We start from the raw sequence: 22891 nt of genomic DNA on the forward strand, positions 1-22891 counted from the left end.
GAAAATTAATTTTTTAAAAAAATGTAACAACGTGGAGGAAGTGACGAAGTGGGGTACTGATAGTTCAGCGTCACATGGAAAGCAGAAGGACTCTGTCCAGCCCCCTCTGAGGTCCCTGGTTGCTTTGCACTGTGCCCATCTCTTTGGGAGCTGACAGCCCTGTTGTGACAGAAAGAATTTTCCTTACAGATGGCACAACCAGTAAACGGAACGACTCCTCCTGCCCCCTTCCTCAGCTTCTAGGCACTTTCCGCATTTCTTGTTCATGCAGACAAAAGTGTCGACCTCTTCAGATGCTAAGTGATAAATGTTCCAAGTAATTTTTATTTTAGAATACAAGAGAGGTACAAATGTATTTACAGTTATACATATACAATCAAATAATATATATCACAGTTTTGTAAATATCATTTTAGATAAATATTTACAAAGTTAAAGTGACCGTTTTCTGGAAGCAGAACACAGTTTCTTGAAAACTCTATACATTTTACACTTTTCATTAATATTATAGTTTATCTTACAAAACGCCCTACGGAAATTCTGACTGCAAAGTGGGAGAGAAGACACCAGAGGGCGCCCAGGGCCGGAGTTTGGGAAAACCGGGAAGGAGGGAGAGTGTGGGCGGGAAGGGCGCTCCTCCCCCCCCAAACCCGCACCACTTGGAAGCGCTTTCCCTGCAGACAGGACAGTCTGGCCCTCCCCTTGCTGGAGTGCGGCGAGGACGGGCAGGGAAACTTGCCCTTCCCAGGCATGACGACCAAGCTGAAGGGGAGGGTCCTAAGTCCAACTCATTTTATAGATAGGGAAAGGGGAAACTGAGGCCCAAAGAAGGGCAGAGCTTTGCCCCGGGCCCCACAGTGGATTTCCGTTTTGCCTTTCACTCTCAAACACTGCAAAGTATTCGTGCCTCAAGCATCCCCAGGGAGCCGGGCTCGGCGGCGGGGAGGAGGGGGGTCTGCAGGAGAGAAGGACCCCCGACAGGGCAGAGCAGGTTGTGTCCGTGATGCCGGACACTGCGGGACACCAGTTCCAAGAGGCTGGATGAGGAGACGGATGGGCGTACGCCAGGCCGTACGCTGGGACAGGGACGTCACTTTCCTCCATTCCCAATACCCAGCTCTACACAGGGGAGGTGGCAACCCCCTTCCCGCGCTGAGGGCGCTCGGAGACTTTTAGTCCCCTCTCCCGCCACCCACGAGGGGGATACCAGCCTGGGTGGTCGGCTGGACAGTAGGATGGAGACTTGGAGGTTAGGCCGGGGATGGGGACCTCGCCTCCCAAGAGGAGGTGGCCGAGCAGGGACAACCAGTTGGGTGGCCCAAGAAAGGGACCTCGTCCGCAGTGTCCTCATCTGCCAAACGGGGTGAAGAGGGCCCCGGGGGGGGGGCGTCACTCCTGGGGCCCTCCCCCGACCGCATCCGGCCCGGAGGTCCAGTCCGAAGAGGGAGCAGCCGCGCGCGGCGGCGCCGAGGACTGGGAGGCGCGCGGCGGGCGCGGCGCTCACAGGACCATGGCGGGCAGGTGGTGCGCGGCGGCGGCGGCGGCCGCGGCGGCGGCGGCGGCGAGCGCGGGCGCGTGCGGCGCGGGCAGAGCGGGCGAGTGCGCCTGCAGCGCGGCGCTGGGCGGCCGGTGGCGCGCGCTCTTCTGGTGCGCGCGCAGGCCGGCCAGCTGCGAGTAGGCGCTCTGGCACACCTGGCACTTGTAGGGGCGCTCGCCCGTGTGCAGGCGCACGTGGTTGCGCAGCGTGGACGACTGGCTGAAGCGGCGGTTGCAGAAGCGGCACACGAAGGGCTTGTCCAGCGTGTGGATGCGCATGTGCGAGCGCAGGTTGCTGCGCGAGTTGAAGCCGCGGTGGCAGATGACGCAGCGCATGCGGCCCGCGGTGCCCGCCGCGGAGTCCGCGGGGTGGAAGTCCTCTGGCCAGGAGGGCGCGGCCGGGGAGGGGCAGCCGGGCCGAGGGGCAGGCGGAGAAGGGGGGGGAGAGAGCAGCCGCGTTAGAATCCCGCTGCCGGGGCCAGCACCCCAGCCGTCCCCCACGCGCAAGCTCCTCCCACGGTCCCCCCACCCCGCCCCCGCCTCTGATCGACTGATGGGGGGCGCTGGCAGGGGTTGGGAGGGGCAGCAAGGGCCCTGGCTTGGGGTCAGAGAGGAGCTGGACTCCAGACTACGCTGTGAGACTTCAGAGACAGCCTCAGCTAGGTTCAACTTTCTCATCGGTGACATGAGAGCCTACTTCAGCCTGCTGGGGCTCTCTTTGCAGGACTGCGGGATTTGATCACGCAAAGCTGGCATCTATTGAAGGTGACTCTGTGCGGAACTCTTTACCTGCCTTAGCCCATGCATGGGAAGTGCCTGGCTTACGGTAGCTTTTCATAAGTGGAAGTAACTATTATAACCCCTACTCCCCCCCCCAAAAAAAACTCTTTCAAACACACAATGCAACATACAGAGGACGTATTTTAGAATTGTCCACTTGAAACCTATATAATTATATTAACCAATGTCACCCCAATACATTTAATTTTAAGAAGCCTTTTCATTTATTCACCCCACAAATATTTACTGGGTGCTTACTATCAGGAAACTGCGCCTCACGTTCCTCAGCCCTGAAATGGGGTTAATAATAGCGTCACCGCCCAAAGCCTGCTGTAAGGATCAGCGAAATGATCGTTTATGAACATTAGCCGCAGAGCAAGGGCTCAGTAAGAGTAATCCACGAACCTCGGGACCGTCCTCTAAAAATAAGGGTAGTCAAATTTCACAAGGGTTTTCTGAGGACCCAAGTAGGATAATACCTTAAAAAGGTTTAGCCCAATACTTGGCGCAAAAAGAGGTCTCGAGCAAGTGGCCTCTGTCACGATCAGCGTCCCCATATCACAGTTCCAGGCGCTCTGCCGGCCTGCGCTCGTTGGGTTTACACTGAGCGCCTGCTCTGTGCCAGGCCAGCCGCAGGGACAGGGCAGGGAGAGGCAGAGCATCAGAGCTGGAAGGGAGCTAAGAGAGACTGGCCCACCCTCTTTCCTTACAAGATGGGGAAACTGAGTCATGGAGTCATTCCCAAGACTGCACAGCAGTACTGGACCGGGATGCTGGGCCCTCGCTCCTCCTGCCTCTCTCACGCACCCGGCCACCATCACCAGCCCCTAGTCTGTTCTGGCCAGAAAACGGGAGGACTGCCTTCCGCCCATTCCTGGGCCACGGTGGTGGCTCCAGAGGCATCGGCCTCCTCGAACCAGTAGGTTCCATGAGCTCGAAGGTGCTGGAGGTTGAGCCAGGGTCCCTGGAGGCCAGGAGTCTCTCTGCCCCTCACCCCAGCACTCTCTGGGTCCCACGGGTCCTTTGTCATCGTGGCCTCATGGAGAATACCTACCATGTTTATTCTTTTTCTGCTCCTCCTCTAGCCCGGGCACACCGGGGATCCCCAGGAAGGTGTTGTGTGAGTTCCCGTACCACACCAGCAGCTCCTGGTCTGGAGGGATCATCTGCGCGGGAGGAGGGGAGAGGTCAGGGAGGCAGCAGGCAGGGGTGGGGGCGGGGGTGAGAGGCAGGGCTCTCTGCGCACCCCCTCACAGCCAGGAGATGTGGCTCCAGTGTCAGCCCTGAGAAAGCCACTTTTGAGTCCATTTCTTCCAAGCCGTCCCCCGCGAGCTGCACAAACACGGGCGACCCTGGGGTGCCCTGCTCTGCTTTCCCCATCTAGGCTTCTCACCACCTCCATCCCAGCTCTGCCATTGGGAACAGAGCTGCCTCCTGGCCACGCAAGTGGCCCCGAGCTGATGACAACAGAACCGAAGGCTTGCACAAGCAAAAGTAACGGGAAACTCAGAAGCTAGAAAACTATTTTTTTCTTACCAAGGAGTACGAGAGTCAGCCAGCCCTCAGGTCTGCAGGGCTGGGCCGGGTGTTCCCAGGGGGGCGCCTGTGGTTACACCCTGCCTGGTAATGTTCTGGAAACAGCTCTCATCCAAAGCACCCACAAGGCAGCAGCACCTCCCACATCCTTCTCTGCTCATCACGGGGCTCTGCACGAGTCCATGCGCGCGGCCAAAAAGAAGCATCCAGGTCGGCGAACGCCTCCGCCCCAAGCAACCCTGGGATGCGCTCACTGCCTGAAATAGAATCCACTTTACCACGTCCCAGGTCTATGGTGGGGAACTTTACAAGTGGTGACGGGGTTCTGCTGCTCCCAGGGGAGGACCTGCCCCAGGAACATGGCGGAGGCCGTTGGGAGGGAGGATTTTGCAGCGACGATCCCAGGGCGGATGTGGAAGGCCTGCTCCTGAGGTGGGGTTGCCCGTATGCGCCACACCCCAGGACATCCCGGGGGCTTGTGCTGAAAGCCAGTTACTCCTTCCGAGTGGGGAACCTTCAGCCAGCTAGGGCAGATGAGAACAGGCGTGGCCCATCGCCCTCCCTAGGCCTGAATCCCGGAAGACCTGGCTTTTGCATCCACCCTGGTGGTCACTCTCCGATTTGCCTGGAGAGAGCTGGACACTCACGGGCGACAGCTGAGTGCTCTCTTACTGAAGCCCAAAAGATCACATGGGATTCCACGTAAGGGAGTCCGAAGTCACCCCAGTGCAGGACCCTCCCTTGGCCTCCGTGCTCACAGGGGCGCCGCCCCTCCTGTTTGGTTCTAGCCCGCACACCCCACCATACTCAGAAGCTTCTGTTCACCACACCTTTCTTCCTCCACTCAGAGCCAGGAACACTCGCAGACCATCACAGCCAGCCCTGCTGCCCGAAAGGAAGGTGGAGAGAGGCGGGGTGGGAGAGGAAAGTAGGAGGGGTCCCAGGTGACCGAGATCCTCCTATGACACAGGCAGGGGTCACCGTGCCCCTTCTCAACAGGCCACCCAGCCCATGGCGCATCAGATCAAGCATCAGAGCCAGTGAGTGACGAGAAGCCAGGCAGAGGGTGTCATGCCAGCTCAGACCGACGGAGTAAATAAGGAAAAAACCAAGTGCAGTCTCCGAACCCAAACAAGATTAGGCAGCGCCTCAAAGAAAGCAGGCACCACAGTGAGAGCCCTCGAGGCCTCTTTGGCCATTCACAGTCTCGGCCGCTGTCCGGGAGGCCAGCAGGTCAGAGCCGGAGGCCCTGCTGGAGAGGAGGTGGCAAAGAGAGAGGTTTTGTGAGTCCCTAAGAAAAGGGGAGGATGGAACTAAAATATTTCAGATAAATTCATCATGAACGAAGCCACTCTCCAAGCAGTACAAATGGGTCCTGGACACCAGGTCCCTGGGTGACCTGAGGCAAGCCACTTTGCCTCAAACGAGGAGGCTGGGGATCCTCAACATCCCATAACTCTACGCCTCCGATTGTAAGTCACCTTCGACATGTCCTAACCCCTGGCTTCAACGGTACTGCAGAGGGTTCGAGCTCAGGCCATGTTGGGGTCCCCTCAGGCTCCCCACCTGTTATTGAGCATGTGACCTCGGACAAGTTACCTCGTGTTTCTCTGGGCCTCAGTTTCCTCAACCATAAAGCAGGGACAGCGCCATTGCCCCGGCCTCACTGGGTGCTCATTGGGGTTCAGTGGAGCCATGCGCGCCGAGCTCTTTGCTCAATCAATACACAGGAGAGCTTGATACGATTCTCCCCGAGCTCACCGACCTCTCAGAGAAGCAGGCAGCGATCCCTGGCCCACCGGGCCCCACAGTCATCCCGCTGAGCCTACACTGTGTGGCACAGGGCCCCTGGTACCATTAAAGCTTAGAATGATCCTCAGCTTTGCCTTCTTCCCTGTCCTACAAGAGCGCACACATCCCGAGGACACCAGCCCCACGTGAGAGCTTCCCAGCCCCGTCTGGGCCCCGAGAGCACAGACGAGGAAGGAATGAATGGCTCCGCCAGCCCCAGGCCCGCGTCGTCCTGAGCTGCATCTCCACTCCAGACTCGAGCACCAGAAATCAATTGCCTGAGTCGATGCCGGCCTCTTAATTTTAATTAACAACAATTATTATATATAAGGTAAGTATAACAACAACAAAAATAGTGATGAGGAATGAGGAGCCGAAAAGGTCTGAGACGGCACAAAATCCGAAATTACTATCCAAATGGTTATTAGGAATATTCTTTTTTTTAAAGAAGAGCTTCCATGTTGACTGTTTCAATAGAAGGGTGAGTCGTTTATTTACAAACATTTAAAAAATGTACTAAAATTAACTTTACTAATTAATTTTAGAAAATTAAAATAGTGATGTGGACACGTAGACAAAAACATATAAACGCGTAAACGGGTAGAGAATGAAAAGTAACTCTCCCACTCCGAATGCCCAGCCAGTATGGCCAGTTTTCTGTGTGTCTTTTCCCAGAAGAGTTGGTCATTTTGAAACTATTAAAAAATGCTGATTTAATGTCGATGGGGAGCAGCCTGACAGAGCAGAGTGATTTCCATTTTCTACATGATGCCTCCGACTTAAAAAAAAAAATAATGAGCATATATTACTTTCATTTTAAAAAGTATTTTTGAAAGAAAGAAAATCTCTTAAGTAGAACCTATTGGAATTGAGAATGACACATATCCCCAGACAGTGAGAAGCCACCAGCTCTCAAGGTGGCACCGGGGAAGGCAGCCTCACCTGCCGGAGGCCGGGAACCGGAGTCTCTCTCAGCCCTTCAGAGCCCTGGGAAGCCGGTGGCAGCCGCTGGCCCAGACCTCTTGTCTCTGCTTGCTCCTGTGCACCCTTCATGCAACGACCCAGAGATCGAGACCACGAGACCCTGAAATCCCGGGACTAGCGTCAGAGGCCCCCAGGGTCCCTCCAGCAGATCACCTAAGAGCAAAGAACGGCCACAGTCCCCTGCAGGCCCCTCACGAGTGCTGTTTCTTTACGGCCAACACACCAGCCTGTCTGGGGGCTCTGCAGTGGGGCTCAGACGACCAGAATCAACTGTTCATTCACTTTACTGGGGATCCGGGACTGGCTCAGGACATGCAATAAACCAAGCAATTCCCAAAGACACCGAGCCCCATAGCCTATAACCCACATCACCAAGACTCAGAGGGAAGTATCAGCGCCTGAGTCTTTCGCTGACAAATCACGCAATCTCTCAACAAATGCTTATTTCCCTTCTCTGTCAGCCCACAAGTGTTGTCCTGCCCTGTTTCTGAATTTTTATTATAAATTGAGACAACGGGGTTTTGGGTTTGTTTTCCTAATAGAAATTCATGTCACGCTATTGACCACGCTCCCAGGAGACTCTGCTGCCCGCCCCTTCCCCCGGTGGTGCAGAAGCCCTAGTCTAGAAGGATCTCAGCGTCATCTGGACGAATATCAATTTCCATTGTACCACAGATGTCCCGACACGCCAATTAATAGAGTTCCAGCAAATAGATATTGGCGAGGGAGGCCCCGCGGCACGGTGACCAAGCGTTCTGCTCTGGGGTCAGACAGGCCTGGGTTCGAATCACAGCTCGGCAACCTCCTCCCTGTGTCCCTGAAGCCTGGTTTCATCGTCATTAAAGTGGGGACAGTGATAGAGCGCCTCGCAGGGCCGAGAGCGTTGTTATTTCTAAAAAAAAGTGGCTCAGCCCCTTAGCTGGGTGCTGGCACGAGGCGCGTGTTCCACGGACGGTGGCCTTATTGCTAATCGGAGCACCTTAACTACGTCCACCAATGAGCAAAATCGAAGGAAAATGGTGTTTGTCCTCGTAGAGCCAAGAAAAGGAGAAACGGCACTATGGGGCTCCGGGGGGAAGAAAAAAAAAAATAAAGAGCTCAACTGCCCGAAAGGAGAGAGAGAAAAAAAGGTAGTGAAAGGGAAAAAGCCCACATTTCAGGACGCAGTATTTTACAAAAAAAAAAAAAAAAAAAAAATGAGGGGAAAGACTGGGAATTTTCTTCCCAGTTCCCAAATCCAGAGCTTTCAAATCTTATTCCTACGTCCATTCCTTGAGCTGAGTTCTGGAGTCCCAGGTCTTGCTCGTGCAGGGCTGGGCTTGTGTCCCTAGGAAAACCAGGTCCCGGGCTTCTCCTTTCCACCTAGCCGCAATCGCCCGAAAAAAGAATTGTTCATTCAACATTCAGCACCCACTTGCTAGGGGCTGGGCACTTTCTAGAAGTGTTGTTTTTTTAAACACCTGAGGTTACAGTAAATTCTCCTGGTTGAAGCGAGCAAGGAGGTGCCCCGGGGATAACATGCTGGTACATCCAACCAGATGCAAAGCCGGCCTGGGGACAGGCCACCGGCTAGCGGCCGTGAAACCCCATCGCCCTTGCTTCTGTTTGGAGGGCTGTCATTTTATAATCATGGAAAAGTTTAGAGCAGTGATAGCATATTTCATTTACTGAATAAAAACATCCCTTCCCATGTGTTTGGCCAGGCATGGGTCACTGTCATGAAATATATACATAGTTCCGAAACTGACAAGAAGCTTAAGGAAAGGGATCCCGCAGAGGCCCCGCACCCTGGCTGACTCTCCCCCACGCACACAGCAACGAGCCGACTTTATTCCAGAGGCATCCGGGGAATGGCCCGGGAGCAGCACTTTCTCCTGGCCGAGCCTAGAAGGGCCGCGTGAGCTCTGGCCTCAGCCCGCCGGCACGGTGGTCACACACGCCTGGACACACGGTTAGTCTGGTCGGTGGATCTGACATTGCGACCCGGCTTGAGAACACTGCCACCACAAAAACTGTGCCCAGCTTCACTTAATAAAAATAAAATGGGTGACTTTTCGTGTTTCCTTGTCCCTCCCTCAAACAGTCCCTTCTGCTAACGCCGTCAAAGCACTAATGGCCACATTGGTGCTATCTAGCCATCAACATCATACGTGATAGGATTTTTTTTCCTGATCTTCTCTTTTCGGTTTAGATCCCTGATCAAACGTAGATGACTTTTTAAAACGCATACGCTCTCCTTCCTTAGAGATCCGCTTCGGCCGCCATGCCGTCTGACTCTGCCTTTCCGTGTAAACGTCTATGAATGTTTTCTGAGATGAGATGAGACCCAGCCCCCGCGGGAGCCCCTCTGCCACACACGCTGTCTCCTGCGAGCGCGTGTCTGCGTGGGACGGACGGCGTGAGCCCTCGTCCCCCGGCTCGTCTGTATCAGGATGGCTGAGGAGCAGCGTACGTGTGCGAAAGTGTGTGTGTGAGGGTGAGAGGGGGTGAGGATCTGGGAGGGTGCTCTCTGTTAGAACGGGGGTTCGGCCACCCCCGAGGACGATTCCAGGATGTCCGATGGGGAACCCTTGCTCCCACGGGGCGTCAGCCTAGCTGGATCATCACGGGAACCACCTCTGTGGGCCACCGTCAGTGTGACCGTCACACACACAGCTCCACGCTCACCCACCTCACTTGAACCCCAATCCAGGAATGCTCGGCCTCCACGTCCTGGTCCTCCCAGGGTCCCTGCACCCCTCGACTGGGACCCATTCCCTGGCCACACCAAGGCCCAGGCAAAGTTCATTTTGCCGTCGCCCCTAGGAGATCCCCCGGGGCCTGGTTATTCAGGGACGACTGGACCTCAAGTCCCAGAAGCCTCCAGGCCCCAGTGCCCATTGGACCCTGGAAAGGCTTGAGGCTCTGAGTCCCAGGGAGAAAATGGAGCATGGACTAAGAAGTCATTCTCTGACTCTGGGAAGGATCCTTCAGACGGCTCCCAAAATTCAGCCAAGCCCAGCCCCACCCCAAGGGACGCTGTGGCTCTCCCCATAAGCAAAAAGAAGCATGGGGTCCAGTCGAGTACGGGGCGGGGAACGGCCCGACTCCCCTTGCACTGTGCTCCCCGACAACCTGCCACAGGGAAGCCAGGCAGCTTGCCCCCGCCTGGGCCAGACACTGAGCGAATTTCCTGCTAAGGGTCACTGTCCAGAGAAGGTCCCAACGGGGTGGCCCTCCTCAGCTACCACCATTCAGCTCGCCACCAGCTCCTCCCCAATGAGCTCGTCTCCCTACCGGAAACACCTCCTTCACATCCTCCCGAAGAACCTTCGCATGCCCCAGGCCTGGCTTAGCTCCTCTGCGCCCCACCGCAGGATGTGATGTGTGCGTCTGCTGTCTCTCCCTTCCTCTCTCCTCCGAGAAGCTTTCCCCAGCACAGGCGGCAGTGTTAACGCTGCCCCCGATGCCCTCTGAGGGCTTCCGAATCTCCCTGCCGCCAACTGAGACCTGGTTTCCTCGTCTGAAAACGGTAGCGAATTGCAGAGTCCTCTCTCATGCATTAAACACTTGAGGATTCAATGGGCTGATGCATGCACCGTGTCCGGGAGAAGGCTGACAGCGTGAGCGATCGGGATGCGATGACCGAGACGAGAGTCGGGATGCACACGTCATCAGCGTCCCACGCGTGCAGAACGAGGGACAGCGCACAGCTAAACCGGCGCAGACGCGACGCCCCCTCTCCCACCCGAACGCTTTCCCCGGGCCGCCTTCCGTGTCTCGCCCCGGGTCTGTGGCTTCCGAAACCCAGGACAGCCCCAGCTGACACCTGGGGAGCTCACTGTTGAGGTGCCAGGACATTCGTAATGGCACAGAGTCAAAGGTTCCATCCTTCCTGATCTACAGCAGAGAACGAGCCTGCACATCACCCCCAGCGGACGACAGCGCGCACACACGCACCTCGATGGCCTTGTAGAAGATGCTGGTGCCGATCTGGACCACCTCCAGGTTCTGCTCCTGCTCGTTACGCGCGCACTTGATGTAGGTCATCCAGCTCCGGTGGTCCTCCTGGCTGGCGTCGATAAAATAGCGCACGGTGCCATCTTCATTGAACACCTGGGAGCAGGTGAATCAGGGACCAGGTGAGGCAGGGCTGTGTCAGCTGTGCCAGCTGTGGCCAGGTCCGGGCCCCACGCCAGGCACATCCAAACACACACTCTCTCTCCATCCTCACAACAGCCCCATGAAGCAGACACAGATCTTATCGTCTTGGTTCTCCAGCTGAGGAAAGGGAGGCTCAGAGCAGTGGTTCGCCTGAGGCCAGCCAGCTAGAAGTGGCCCACGGTGGGGTCAGTCTCTAGGGTCCCGGAAGAAAAGGGACTCCTAGGGATCACTCACTGGACAAAGTGGCATCCAGCTAGTTCTCTGGGGACGCAGGGTACTTCCCAGAGCAGCAGAGAGCAGTGGCCAAAATCACAGAGGGGACAGAGGAGCCTGGAGAGGTAAGGCTGGCTCACCGTGGCACCTGGCCTGGCCTAAGCCCCTTCAGGGAGCTGCGAACTAGACCCCAACTTCCTAACCCAAGCGGAGAAAGTAGCCACTAGCCTGGGCCTCGGGGGAGGGAGGAGGTGAGGCCTCTGGGCCATCCCACCATTCCTTTCCTTTCGCTCCTTTGACCAGGTGCGGTATTTGTCACATTGGGCTCCTCCAGGGTCTACCAGGTGGAAGCTGTGGGACGGAGCCCGCTGAGGGGAGGGGAAATGAGATTAGGAAGAGGGTGGCCTAGCTTGGCCTCTGTAAGGTGAAAGCCCCAAGAGGAGGAAGTGCTTCGGGAGCGGTTTCACACCAGGTGCCTCCCGGGCACCTGGCACTGTGTGTGGGGAGGAGAATCAGAAAGCCTGGGATGGAAGCCTCTCTGAACGTCGGTTTCCTTCTGTAACATGGACATGAGAACTCATGGGGCTGTGAGATATTCTGGAGGAATGCAGGCCCCCCACTCAGGGAGCCGACTCGGTGCCCGTTCATCCGGAAGCACTTCCGATGGCATTATTCTGCCAGGGTGCAGAGGCGGACTCCCGGGAAGCCAGGCTCCCGTCACTCCCCATTCCAGCCACTCTCACCCGCGGGCCAGGGCTGGCTTCGAGGGGCTCCCCATGCTGCTGCCTGGGGGTGGGGTGGGAAAAAAACGCAGGCGGCTGAGAGATGCTCCCAGTACTAGGTGGGACCTTAGGCAAGTGACATGGCCTCTTTGGGTCTCACTTGTCCCCTGTGTGAAGTGGGTCCAACAACAGTTGTATTCCCTAGAGTTGGCCAGAGGAAAAAGGGTCGGATTTTTTTCCTAACAACAACGTTGGGGAGCGTGTTGGGAGAAAACCCCAGGGATCCAGCGGCGAAGGGTCCTGGCCTCAGGGAGCGGCAGGGGTGGGGTGGAAGCCAGGAACAGCGGGAGGCCAGGGCGGCCAGCTCCGACCCCAACCCCCCCCCCCCGCCCCCCAGCCTACCTCCCACATGAGATTGTTGTTCTTGCAGATGTCCACGTGCTCGGGGGCGATGACTCGGCCAGTAAAGGGGCCCATCTCCGTGCCTGCCTTGATCCACGTCTTGGAGAAGATGCCGAGGCCCTCGCCTGGGATGGAGCTCTGCGCGATGATCACCTCTGCCGGCAGCACCAGGCTGGACAGCTTCTGCACCTCTGTGGCCGCAGGGGAACTGGGTCAGAGCCCGAGGAGGATCCGTTCTGCCCAGCTGACACACCCTAAGCCGGGAAGTCACGCCCTGTGTGTGCAGGGGAGTGGGGGGTGTGGAGGTTCCGCGGCCGGAGTGTTCTCTGTTTGCAACCGGGGGACCCTCTATGCCTTCGAAAGCGATCCATTGGGGCTCATTTCTGGGAGGGTTTTTTTTTTTTTTCAGTCTCTCCACAAATTCTCAAAGCCCCCACAATTCCCACTGCTTTCCTTCCCAGAAAAGTTTAATAATTACTGAGCTGACTGCTGTGAGTGGTTTCACAAATGGGCAAACTGAGGCCAACTCCCATTAGGAGGTGCCGGCCCAGCTGAGGCTCTTTGCCCAGCCACGATCTGGGCCCTTCGCCTGTTCACTTGGAGATCATTGCGCGTCCGCACTGAGCACAGGGCAAGGTCGGAAGATCCGGGACGCGGCACGATGCGGGGCTCTGACTTCTTTCGGGGAAGCCCTGCTCCCGGGGCAGGCTGGCAGTGCTGGGAACGGACCTCGGGCTGAGAGGCCACAGAGGCTCAAAACAAACTTGGGTCACGGTGAGCCAAATCGGGCTCTCCCTATGTGACCCAGGGCGCGCCTGGGTCGCTCTGCGCACCCAGGATTCACAGTGCCGGGAAAGGCAGCGCCCGACCGGGACCCAGGCAAGCCTTGAAGTTGCTTCTCAGGGCAGGGAAGAGTGGGGGCAGCCCACCTCCCCCGGGGGTCCCCTAGCCAGACCCGGCAGCGGGGGCGGGAGCCCTGAGGCTCACAGGGGCGGCCTCCATGTCTTACAAGGTTCCCCTCTAAGCTACCTGGGAAAATACCCGGCGAGCGGCTGGCTGAAAGGGGGGTTAAACGGTGTCCATTGCGGCGGGGCCCGGCAATTTGTCACGCTGTTAAAGTGATCGCATTCATTCGGCTCCATTCGAAAGAAATTGCTAATTCTAAATTCATTAGCCCTGGAAGAATGCTGTAGCAGTAAATTGTAGCTCAATGCCGAGGGGACTTGTTTAAAAGGGGCCGAGGAATCCCCCTTACAAAAAGGGGGGATTAGATGGTTGACATAGCGTGAATGGAAGTGGAATTAGTCTGCACGGTAAATTAAGAGAGGAACAGACATCGCAAAGGGGGAAGAGAGGGCGACGCGCAGAGATGCCGGCCCCGGGGGAAGACATTGTTCGCCGGTTGATGAATGAGGAATAAGAACTTGAGACATCTTAAAGAAAAGAAACTTTTCTCGCTCTCTCTGTCTCTCCCTCTCTCCGCGGCTTTCTCTCTCTTCTGCCCGCCCGCCCTCCGCCCCCTCCCCGGCCCCCGCTGCCTTTTAAAGTTCTTGGTTTAAGTGGGAACTTTCGCGGGTCAAGCCCAAGTTAACTAAATGAATTTAAAACCCCTTCTTTTTGAGTCAACTGCTATTACACGCCTAGTAAGGCTCTCAATGCCGGGAACCGGCCTCCTCAAAGGGGTGAGGGCGGGGGGGCGGGGGCTGCGGGCCGGCAGCCTGGACATCGCGATCCTTCTCTGAGCCGCGGGGTGCGGAGCTATCCTCCCACCCCACCCCCGCGCCGCCCCGGTTCGGCTTACGGGAAACTGAGGCACGCGGAGCGCCCGGAACGCCGCAGGTGGCGCGAGCGGCTTCAGCGCCCCGAGCATCGAGCATCGCCGCGGCCGGCGCGCCGCAGGGCCGGGAAGCAAGGGCCGCGGACAGGAGGGGAGGCGCCCGGCCCCGACGGCGCGACTCACCGCCGGAGAAGGACTGCGCCAGGACCTCGGCGGTGAAGGCTGTCTTGGGGCTGGCGTGGTGGTTCTTGTCCTCGAAGAGCTGCTCGCCCAGCACGTTGCGCCAGCGCCCGTACAGGAAGCTGTGCAGGATGTCGGAGGTGATGACCTCGGCCAGCGCCAGTCCCGGCGCCTTCAGCCCCGTCTTGAGCACCAGGGCCTCGGCCGGGAGCACGGAGCCCATCATGGGCGTCCCAGGGCTCGCCGGCGCCGGGGACAGACGGCCGGGCGCACGCGGGGATGCGGCGGGCGGGAGGGGAGAGGAGCACAAGAAGGTTGCGGCGAAGCGGGGAGAGGCGCAGGGGGAGGGCGAGGATGCGGTGGGGTGCGGGAGGCTGCGGGGCGGCCGGGAGGGAAGCGAACGCGGGGGCGCGAGGCGGAGAGGAGGAGAGATGGAGAACGCCGCGGAGATGGCAGAGGCGGCGCGGAGGGCGGCAGAGACGGGGCGGAGGCGGGGGCGGGTGCGGGGCTGCGGGGCGGGCGGAGGCGGCTGGCTGCGGAGGAGCGGCGGCGGCGGCGAGGGGCTCTCGGACGCGCGCTCGCCTCTCGCACACCCGGCCCGGACGGTCTTCCCCTTGGCAAAATCTCAGCGCCTTTATAGGAGCCTCAGTGACCCTCCTAATTGGTTATTAATGACGCCCTGACGTCGGAGGACAGACTTGTACCGGCCGGCTCGAGGAGCCTTAGCCGCCAGAGCTCCCCCTTCGCTGCTCCCGCCCCTCCCGGCCCTTCCTCCCCCCTCCTCTTCCTCCTCCTCTCCCCGTGGGAAGCGCCAGGCAGGGCGGGAGGCTCAGCTCGCGGCGAGGAGAGGGGACGGAGCAGGGGAGGGGGCGCGGCGAGGCTCGTTTGGACTCCAGGGACCGGACCGGGCAGGAGGAGACACCGGCCTCGGCCCCGCAAGGCCCCGCGCTCACCCACTGTCCCAGGCGGGATCCGCACTCGTCATCCCGGGCGGGGCCCACGCTCCTTTCCCCAGCCAGGGCCTGGGCTCTCTGGGGCTCCGAGCCCGGGACTGTGGGAGTCGCCTCGGAACCGCAGGCCCGCGCGCGGGCTGGGCTGCTCTGCGCGCACTGCGCTGCCGAAGCGACGCTTCGCTTCAAACGGGCCGCTCCAAGCGCCCGGCTCGCCGCCCTCACCCGCGTGGGAAACCCACCCCTGGGCGGAGAGGGCTGCAGGGCGGGGCTGCGGCCGCCGTCGGGGCCGGGCCGGCCGGGCCTGACGCGGCTTCGCGGGCGATCTGCTCCTGGCCCTAGGGAGGCTAGGTCGGGGTCCCGCAAGGCGGACCAAATCCACACTAGCCAAGCCACGGGTCGCTCGGAGGAGGTTTTTCTGCTGGATACAGGATGGAATAGAAAGGGGTCCCCGGACCGTTCTGAGTGGGAGCTGCTGTGCCCCAAAGCGACGCCCTCCCAATCTGCGGGCAGCCCCCGCCCAGGCCACCGTCTGCGCTGGGCTCGAGGCTCCGGCCTCCCGCTCCTTCCCTCCGCAGTGACCTAGGGAAGCCCGCTGCGTCCTGCCCTTCTCGCTCCGTAGCCTTTTCTCTTCTGATCTCCCTCTTCTTCTCTTCCTTCCTCCCTAGTCCCCTGCCCCCCATCCCACCAGGAGACTTTCTGCACGAGGTTCCAAGGCACTCCAGTGCCAGCGTGGTCTCTCTCCGGAGACAGCTGCTGAGCCCGGAGCCAACGCGGGAAGGCCACCGTTTTTTGCCGCCTCCCGGGTCTAGCCTCAGACCCCTGGCTCCAGCCCTAGACACGGGAGACAGGCATGGGGACACCTCCGCCACCTGCGGAGCTCCTCAGTCATTGTCCCCCACCCCTGAAATTTAAGATTTCGTTAACAGAACCGGGTTTTCTGGACATTGGAGGTGTGGGTTGGGCTCACAGTGTAGCCGGAGGAAGCCCGCTTTCCAGGCCTCCTCCGCAGCGTGGAGACTTCGGTGGAGGGGCAGGGGAGCTGGTCTTCCCAGGAGGAGTCACTGTCCTCACGCCCCTTAGCAAAAAACTGCGCGGGGGGGCCTGGCCTTTGCTAAGTCAGCCTTACACGCCCGGCAGCCTTGGATTCCTGGCCTCTGCACGCTGGGTTCCTGGCTGTAAAATAAGGTCTCTTGGACCCATCAACCTCGAGGCCAAAGACCCGGGAGGCTGCGCGGGGCAGAAGGCGCGACCTTCGGGCCGACGCCAGCAGAGGGCAGCGCTGCGGAGAGCGTGCAGCCCGCGGGTTGGCGTCTCTTCCAGACGCCTCCGGCGAGCCACACTGGCTCTGGCTTGAGCCGAGGGGGCTGACGGAGGTCGGGCACCGGGGCCTCACCGGCGCCTGGGCCTTGGCTTCTACGAAGAGTTGGTGGAGGAGAAAATGCGCCCGGGGCGGAAAAGACTACATCGCGGAGCGCTGCCAGGGGCCGCGAGCTCAGCTCCCCAGCCCCGCAGCCAGCCTCAGCGCCTCTGGCAGGCCAGCGGGATGAGGGCTGCCTGCGTCGCCCCTTCTCTTCTCTGAGTCGCAGTGTCCCTGTCTGTGCAATGGTTTGGGTTGGACTCTGTGAACTCAAGTTCCTTCCCGCCTTGTCTGCCTTTGGGTCAGGTCACTTTCCTCTGAAAGCTCGGAGGATTCTGCCAATGCTCGGGCCACACCCCACTAAGAAAAGCCCTGTGGGGCGTGGCATGTGCGTCCTGACCCCATCGAAAAGTCTGAAGGAGAAAGGCTCGAGGGCTGTGACCGCGGCCAGGGAGCCCTATTCCTTTCCTGGAGACCCGCACCCCCAGGGAGCAGTGCTGGGGGCCGGGTGGACACAGCGAACAGCCTGCGTCCCCGCGCGCCTCCCGCTGCGCACTCAGATTTCGTGCTTCTGGTCTAGCCGTAGACCCACCTGGGCCGCGCGCCCCAGGGAAAAGGGGTACCTATAGGAAGCGCACCAGGCTCGAGACCCATTAGAATTGGGGAGCAAGACCCCTGAGCTTGCATCTACCCATGCTGAGATGGCGAAGGAAAACATTGCGCGTCGCGGGCTTTCTCCGAGGATGAACCGTGTCGTCTTCCGCGGGGCCCAGGCGCGGAGGGTACGGGTGCCGAAGCCCCTCCGCTAGCCCGGGCCAGGCTCAGCTCGCAGGCACCGCCGCCCCTCGCGCCCTCGGGCCGCTGCTCTGCGATCTCTTTAATATTCATGGGCGTTAATAGAGAGGCCCCCAGTATATCGGTCCATTGTGGACGGCTCGTAGGGCTTGAATAGGCCCCGGCCCTCTTTCTTCGGCGCGGCTTCCCGAGGGGCCGGGCCAGGAGTGAATGGCCCCGCTTCCCGCCCCGCGCCCCCTCCCCCTTGCAGAGGGAACATCTTTATCCCCGCCGCCGCCGCCGCCGCCGCCGCCGCCGCCGCCGCCCGGGCCCCCATTCAGGCGGCCCGGGCTCCAGGCGGAACGAATCAATCGGCCGCGGCTCTTCGGAGGTCATCCTCGTGGCCCGGCTCCCCCTTCTCCCCGAGACCACGGGAGCGAAGAGCAGGAGGCTGCCGCAGGCCGAAGGACTCACGGACTGGGGAACACGGGCGGGGGTTCGGGGAACAGGGAGGCACGGGGAGGGGCGGCCGGGCCCCAGCAGGTGAAGAGGGCCTCTGAGCGCGGTGGCCGGCCAGGGCCCGCAGATTTCTACTTGTTGCCCGGAGCAGGGCGGAGCGCGGACAGGACGAGGGCCGAGGCCCAAACCCAGAGTCCAGTCCTCCCTCCCCTCGGGGCAACAATGCTCGCCCCTCGGGGCAGAGCGCCGCACCCGCGAGGCCCAGGGCTCAGGGTGCGGGGCTCCCCAGGCCCCGAGGCCCGGCGCGCCGGGCACTTTCGTTCCCGCGGGTGCGCGCACGTCCGGACGCGCGCTTCAGTGGGGCGCTGGAAGCCGAGGCCGTGTTCTCGGCTCTGGGGTGGAAAAAGGCGCGAGTCGGCCGGCGAGGCCAAGGCGCACAGGTCCCCGCTCCTCCCGCCCCGCCGGCCCTCGGAGGCGCAGAAAGGAGCCCATTGTCCGCCGGGAAATACATTTTTGGGGGCCGAGTGAAAGCTCGTCTTTCTTTTGAACTTTAGAAGAAAGTCTTCTGCTCTCGCCCCTTGGAGAGAGAGAGAGAGAGATTTGTGCCCCCCTCCCGGGGGCCGCGCACGCCTCCTCCTCCCAAAACATCTGCCAGGGGAAAATCCACCCTGGAGGGCAGATCGCGCTCGCTCTAAGCCCCGCGAACTCATTAAAAAGATATTAGCGGCGGGGGCGGGTCGCGCGCAGGTATCGATCGGTCGGAATGAGCCCGAGGAAGAAAAGGCGAAGAATGTGGACACGCCGCGCCCCGACCCCCTACCCGGGCCCCCAGCCCCCTGCGCCCCAGCCCCGCGGCGGGAGCGGGGCCCCTGCGCTGTCCCCGCGTCCCGCCGTCCGACAGTCCGGCTGCCTCCGGCGGCTTCTCGCCCCCTCCCCCGGCTCTTCCCTCTCCCGCGGGGCACCCCGCCCCTTCTCGGCCGCTCGCGGGGCAGGTCTCCTCCTTCCGAGTCCCTCCTCCGCGCGCCGCCGCCGCCGCCGCCGCCGCCGCCGCCGCCGCCGCGCTCCCCACGCCGGCGCCTGGCTCCGTGCCCCTTCTCGCCCTCCTTCCTCGCGCCCTCGCCTCCTCGCTTGCGCTGCAGCCCCCGCTCCGGCTCTCATTCTCTCGGCTTCCTCCCATTATTCTCTCTTGCTGCCTGAGTCTCAGTTTTTCTGGTCCCATTCCCGCCCCGGCCTAGGGAAAGCCCTTCCTCGCGTGGGGCCCATGCGCCCCCCTCTCCCGATTCCCGCGGGACGGTTCCGGGCCCCAGCGCGCCCCCAGCCGGCGCGTACAAAGGCGCGACGGCTGCCGAGGTGCGGTGGGGGTGCGGGCCTCTGAAGGCACTTCAATGGACGTGACTCCGGAGGGCTCCGCGGGGCGGCGGGCGGAGAGGCGGCCGCACAGCCGTGAATGGGGACAGTGCCCTCCCTCAATCTAATTAGCCTTCGCGGCCCGGGAGAGACAAAGGCGCGCCCTGGGGCGCCCACGTTGGGCCCATCCGCCAGGAGCCGGCGCCTGGGCCGGCAGGTGACTGGCACGCGAGTCTCACTGGTAGCCGAAGGAGGGGTGTCCCCTCCCCTGCGTCTCGGGAACCCCACCCCCAACTCGTCGCCCACGCCCGGGACCCAGGCTCCGCGAGGCCAGCGCCGAAGTCCCGGCAGATCAATAAGGCGGGACGCGGAGAGATGCTCGAGGAAGCCCAGGCTCCAGAAGAGACACGGCGAGCGGGAGACGGAGGCACGGCCTTCTGGAGGCAGAGGGGGCGGGGAGGGAGGGAGCCTGCGGCAAAGCGAGGGCGAGATGGAAGGATCCGGATGGAAATCAAGAGTCTGAGAGCTGGGGACACAAGGACACGGAGAGATGAAGGAAGCTGAGGCAGGGATTCCCAAAGAGAACTGGGGAGACTTTTAAGGGAGAGATGGCCAAGAGGCAGAGAGAGGGAGGGATGGGGGCGCTTCAGACACAGAGACGGGTGTGGGGGAGCAGCGGAGCAGGCAGGAAGGAGGGAGGTTGGGTGGTAGGTGGGAGATGGGCAGCTCCGCTCCCTGCCCGGCTTTCTTCAGGCCCTCTGGCCTCCGCTCAGCCCCGCCCCCGCCCGTGAGCCGAGGGGCGGCCAGAAGGAAGCCTTCCACGCACTCGCATGCCCTTCCCACTCCACCCAGGGACCCGCCACTGCTCAGGCGCCCTGCCTTGCTGCCGCCCAGCCCTGGCACCTGCTAGTCCTCCCACCTGCTCGCATCCCCAGAGCAGAGGGAGGGTGGGGACAGGGAGTGCTACCCTAACTCTGCTGCTCCTCGCCACCACGTGCTGCCATCCACACCACCACCTGCGTCTCAGGGAATCCCGGAGGCTCTGGCTGTTCCTCTGTCCACAAATATTCATCGAGTACCTACTGTGTGCCAGGCCCTGTACAAGGCCCTGGCACCAGGGTGACCAGGACAAACCCAGTCTTTGCCCTCTCAGACCAGCTTCCAGGAGTGCAGGGGTGTGTGTGTGCACGCAAGCCCCAGTGGGACCGGAAGTGGTGGCAGCTTCTCCTAGGCCGGCCTCTCTGAGGGTTCTTGTCCAAGTGGCTTCGACCTCACTGTAAAGTGGGAACCATAGCCTTGCCTGACTCAGGAAGCCTGACGTGCCTGATGAGTGAGCTCATACTGAAGAGATACTAGTAGCTGTCATTCCTATTACTGTCCCCTCCCGAAAGACCACTTGGCCCCATATGTACAGGTCCCCTGAACCTATGAGGAAACACCTCTGACCCAAGAGACCTAAGGATGTGAGTCCAGTCCTGGCTCCATCTCAGCAGCCTGGTGATTAGACCAGGAACTTCTCAAGGACAGGGACATTGCTTGAATTGTCCTGATCTCGGGGGCCAGCTCTGAGGCCCGGCACACAGCGGGTGTTCAGCCAGCGAATGGATGATGCAGGGGATAGAGGCGTGATGGCGTGAACAGGCTCTGAAGGGCAATGAGGCCTCTGGACTTGCCAACCTCCTCTGGGCACTAAGAAGCCTCTGTGTTCCAGCTAAGAGGCATCTTGAACCTCCAGCCCCTTTATCAAGCTGACACAGCCAACAGGCTAGGGCAGTCCAGATCCTCCAAACCCTGGGGCCCAGTAAGGTATGGAGAGAGAGGCTGAGTCCCAGTCATGAGTGCTCCTACCAGAGGCGACATAGGCAAGTGGGACAATGTGTCCTCGTACCTAAAAGTCAGAGCCGGAGGGACCCATTGCAGGGGGTTGGGCCCCCTCCGGGCCCTTCTTTCGTTCCCACTGACCCTCAGCATGGCCTCAGACCCCTTAGGCCTCCCCGCCTCCAGCATGTATTCCACCCACACTGCACGATGCCTCACCGGTAACACTGCTACCACCACTGTGGTCCTAGTTCCAAAACTGCCAGCAGCACCAGGGATAAACTGGTGACGGCTTTTGCCCTCTGAGAGCCCCTCTGTGCTCCCCTGTCAAGTGCTGGGTCAAGCACATACACAAGTGACTATCAAGAATTCATGGCAAGTCTGAGAGCTATATCCCAACATTCACCCAGTTTTATAGCAGAGGAAACTGAGGCCTGGTGACAGTAACGAAAGCCATCTAAGCCTGTGCTCTTCCCTTCTATGCCTTCCCTGGCTCTCCACAGCCACAGAAGAAAATCCTTGGGCGGCTGCATCTGCATATCCACGTGCCCTCACGCAAGCCCAGTGCTGGGGCGGTGTCAGATACTGTGTGCTGACCTGGGATGGATGGAGACTTGCAATTTTAGGCTCATCTCTAACCTACTCCCACCTCTCCCCTCCTCTGGCTGGAGGCAGACTTCGGGCAATCAGGGAAGACAAACTCATTGGAAGACCAGTTAAATTAGCTGTAGCTAGAGTGATGGGGAAATTTGCTGCTCCAACTGTCTAGTAAGTCACAAGCTGCATTTATTCTGGAGCCTTCCGGACACTCCAGACTTGCAGATCATCATGTTTTTATTTTAATTATGCAACTATTGAATGCACACCCACAACGCGCCAGGCTGGACCTGGAGCTTGAGAGCACAGAGCACAGGCGAGGCGTGCCCTGCAGCCTCAGCGCGGCCCTGGCAGCTTCTGGTCCCTGGGCACTTTAGTTAAAGGTGAGTTCATTCAGCCAGCATCTACTGAGAACTTGCACTGTGCCAGCCCTGTCCAACACCGAGAGGCGAAAGAGGACCCATCTGGTCTCTATCCTTGAGATGCTGCTGTTCCCTGCGCAAGTCAGAAAAGTGCCCAGGCCATGCTGCAGGATGTTAGCTGGAGCTGTGAAATTCTTCTCCGTGGAATTTCAAGGAGAAAAGCCTCGCATCCTTATTCTCTGGCCGATCGGAATGTCCTCTCTTTCCCAACAGCCCTCATGAAGAGGGTGCTTAGAGCCACTGGCCCACCATGCTGTCCCTCTCCCAGCCCTCACCGCCACGCCGGTAGGGCTTCAGTATGCAATGGCGGACCACAGCTGAAAGCTGTAAGGCTAAGTTCTCAGAAAAGTCCAAAGTCAAGAGGGGAAACCAAAAAACGAACAACAACAACAAGAGAGAGAGAGAGAGAGAGAGAGAGAGAGAGAGAGAGAGAGAGAGAGAGAGAGAGAAAAGAAATAGAAAGATGAGAGAATTTTAAAGCCTCTGGCACCTAGAGCAAACATTACACACGGCCTATCTCCTATGCGGATTAATATACATCCTCACACTAAATGTCTATTTACCTCGGTTCCTATTATCTGATACAACACGTTCACCTTTCAACAAAAAATTACAAAGTATGCTAAAAGGTAAAAAAAAAAAAAAATTGAAGAGACAAAGCAATGATTAGAACCAGATTCAGATATGACTCCAATGCTAGAATTATCAGACAGGGAATTTTAAATAACTATGATTACTATGTAAAGGACTCTAATTGAAAAAGTGGGCAATGTGCAAGAACAGATGGGCATTGTAAACAGAGAGATGGAAACTCTCAGAAAGAATCCAGAGGAAATGCTGGAAATGCCTTCGATGGGCTTGTCAGTAAATCAGACACAGCTGAGGAAAGAATCAGTGAGCTTGAAGCGAGGCAACACAAATTCCCAAAAAACCGAAGTACAAAGAGAAACCTGAATGAAAGAAACAACGGGGTAGGCGAGAACTGCGGGACAATATCAAAAGGCGGGACACGTGTAATCGGGCTACCAGGAGAAGAAAGAGAGACAGAGGGGAAGAAATGTCGGAAGTGATAATGGCTGAGAACTTTCAAAAATTAATGA

The 22891-nt window shown here is 59.4% G+C and overlaps 1 protein-coding gene across 1 annotated transcript; it reads right to left on the reverse strand.

The window, feature by feature from the left end:
• Window positions 1–1500: 1500 nt before the first annotated feature.
• On the reverse strand, window positions 1501–14290 carry PRDM12 (PR/SET domain 12). The gene is made up of 5 exons (XM_016133944.2): window positions 14068–14290; window positions 12108–12298; window positions 10567–10722; window positions 3371–3482; window positions 1501–1916 (listed from the first exon to the last, which is right to left on the reverse strand). The coding sequence occupies exons 1-5, from the start codon at window positions 14288–14290 to the stop codon at window positions 1501–1503; spliced, it is 1098 nt and encodes a 365-aa protein (XP_015989430.2).
• Window positions 14291–22891: the final 8601 nt, after the last annotated feature.

The sequence above is a fragment of the Rousettus aegyptiacus genome, unplaced genomic scaffold, assembly GCF_014176215.1.
Source record: "Rousettus aegyptiacus isolate mRouAeg1 unplaced genomic scaffold, mRouAeg1.p scaffold_m13_p_3, whole genome shotgun sequence".
Taxonomy (NCBI): Eukaryota; Metazoa; Chordata; class Mammalia; order Chiroptera; family Pteropodidae; genus Rousettus; species Rousettus aegyptiacus.

Bases quoted from the DNA above. Each gene is read 5' to 3' on its own strand.
- PRDM12 (XM_016133944.2), bottom strand. From the start codon at position 14,290: ATGATGGGCTCCGTGCTCCCGGCCGAGGCCCTGGTGCTCAAGACGGGG. The intron at 12,299-14,067 runs GTGAGTCGCGCC...CTGCGGCCACAG, and splicing joins GGCGCAGTCCTTCTCCGGCG to AGGTGCAGAAGCTGTCCAGC. The intron at 10,723-12,107 runs GTAGGCTGGGGG...ACCTGCTCCCAG, and splicing joins ACAACAATCTCATGTGGGAG to GTGTTCAATGAAGATGGCAC.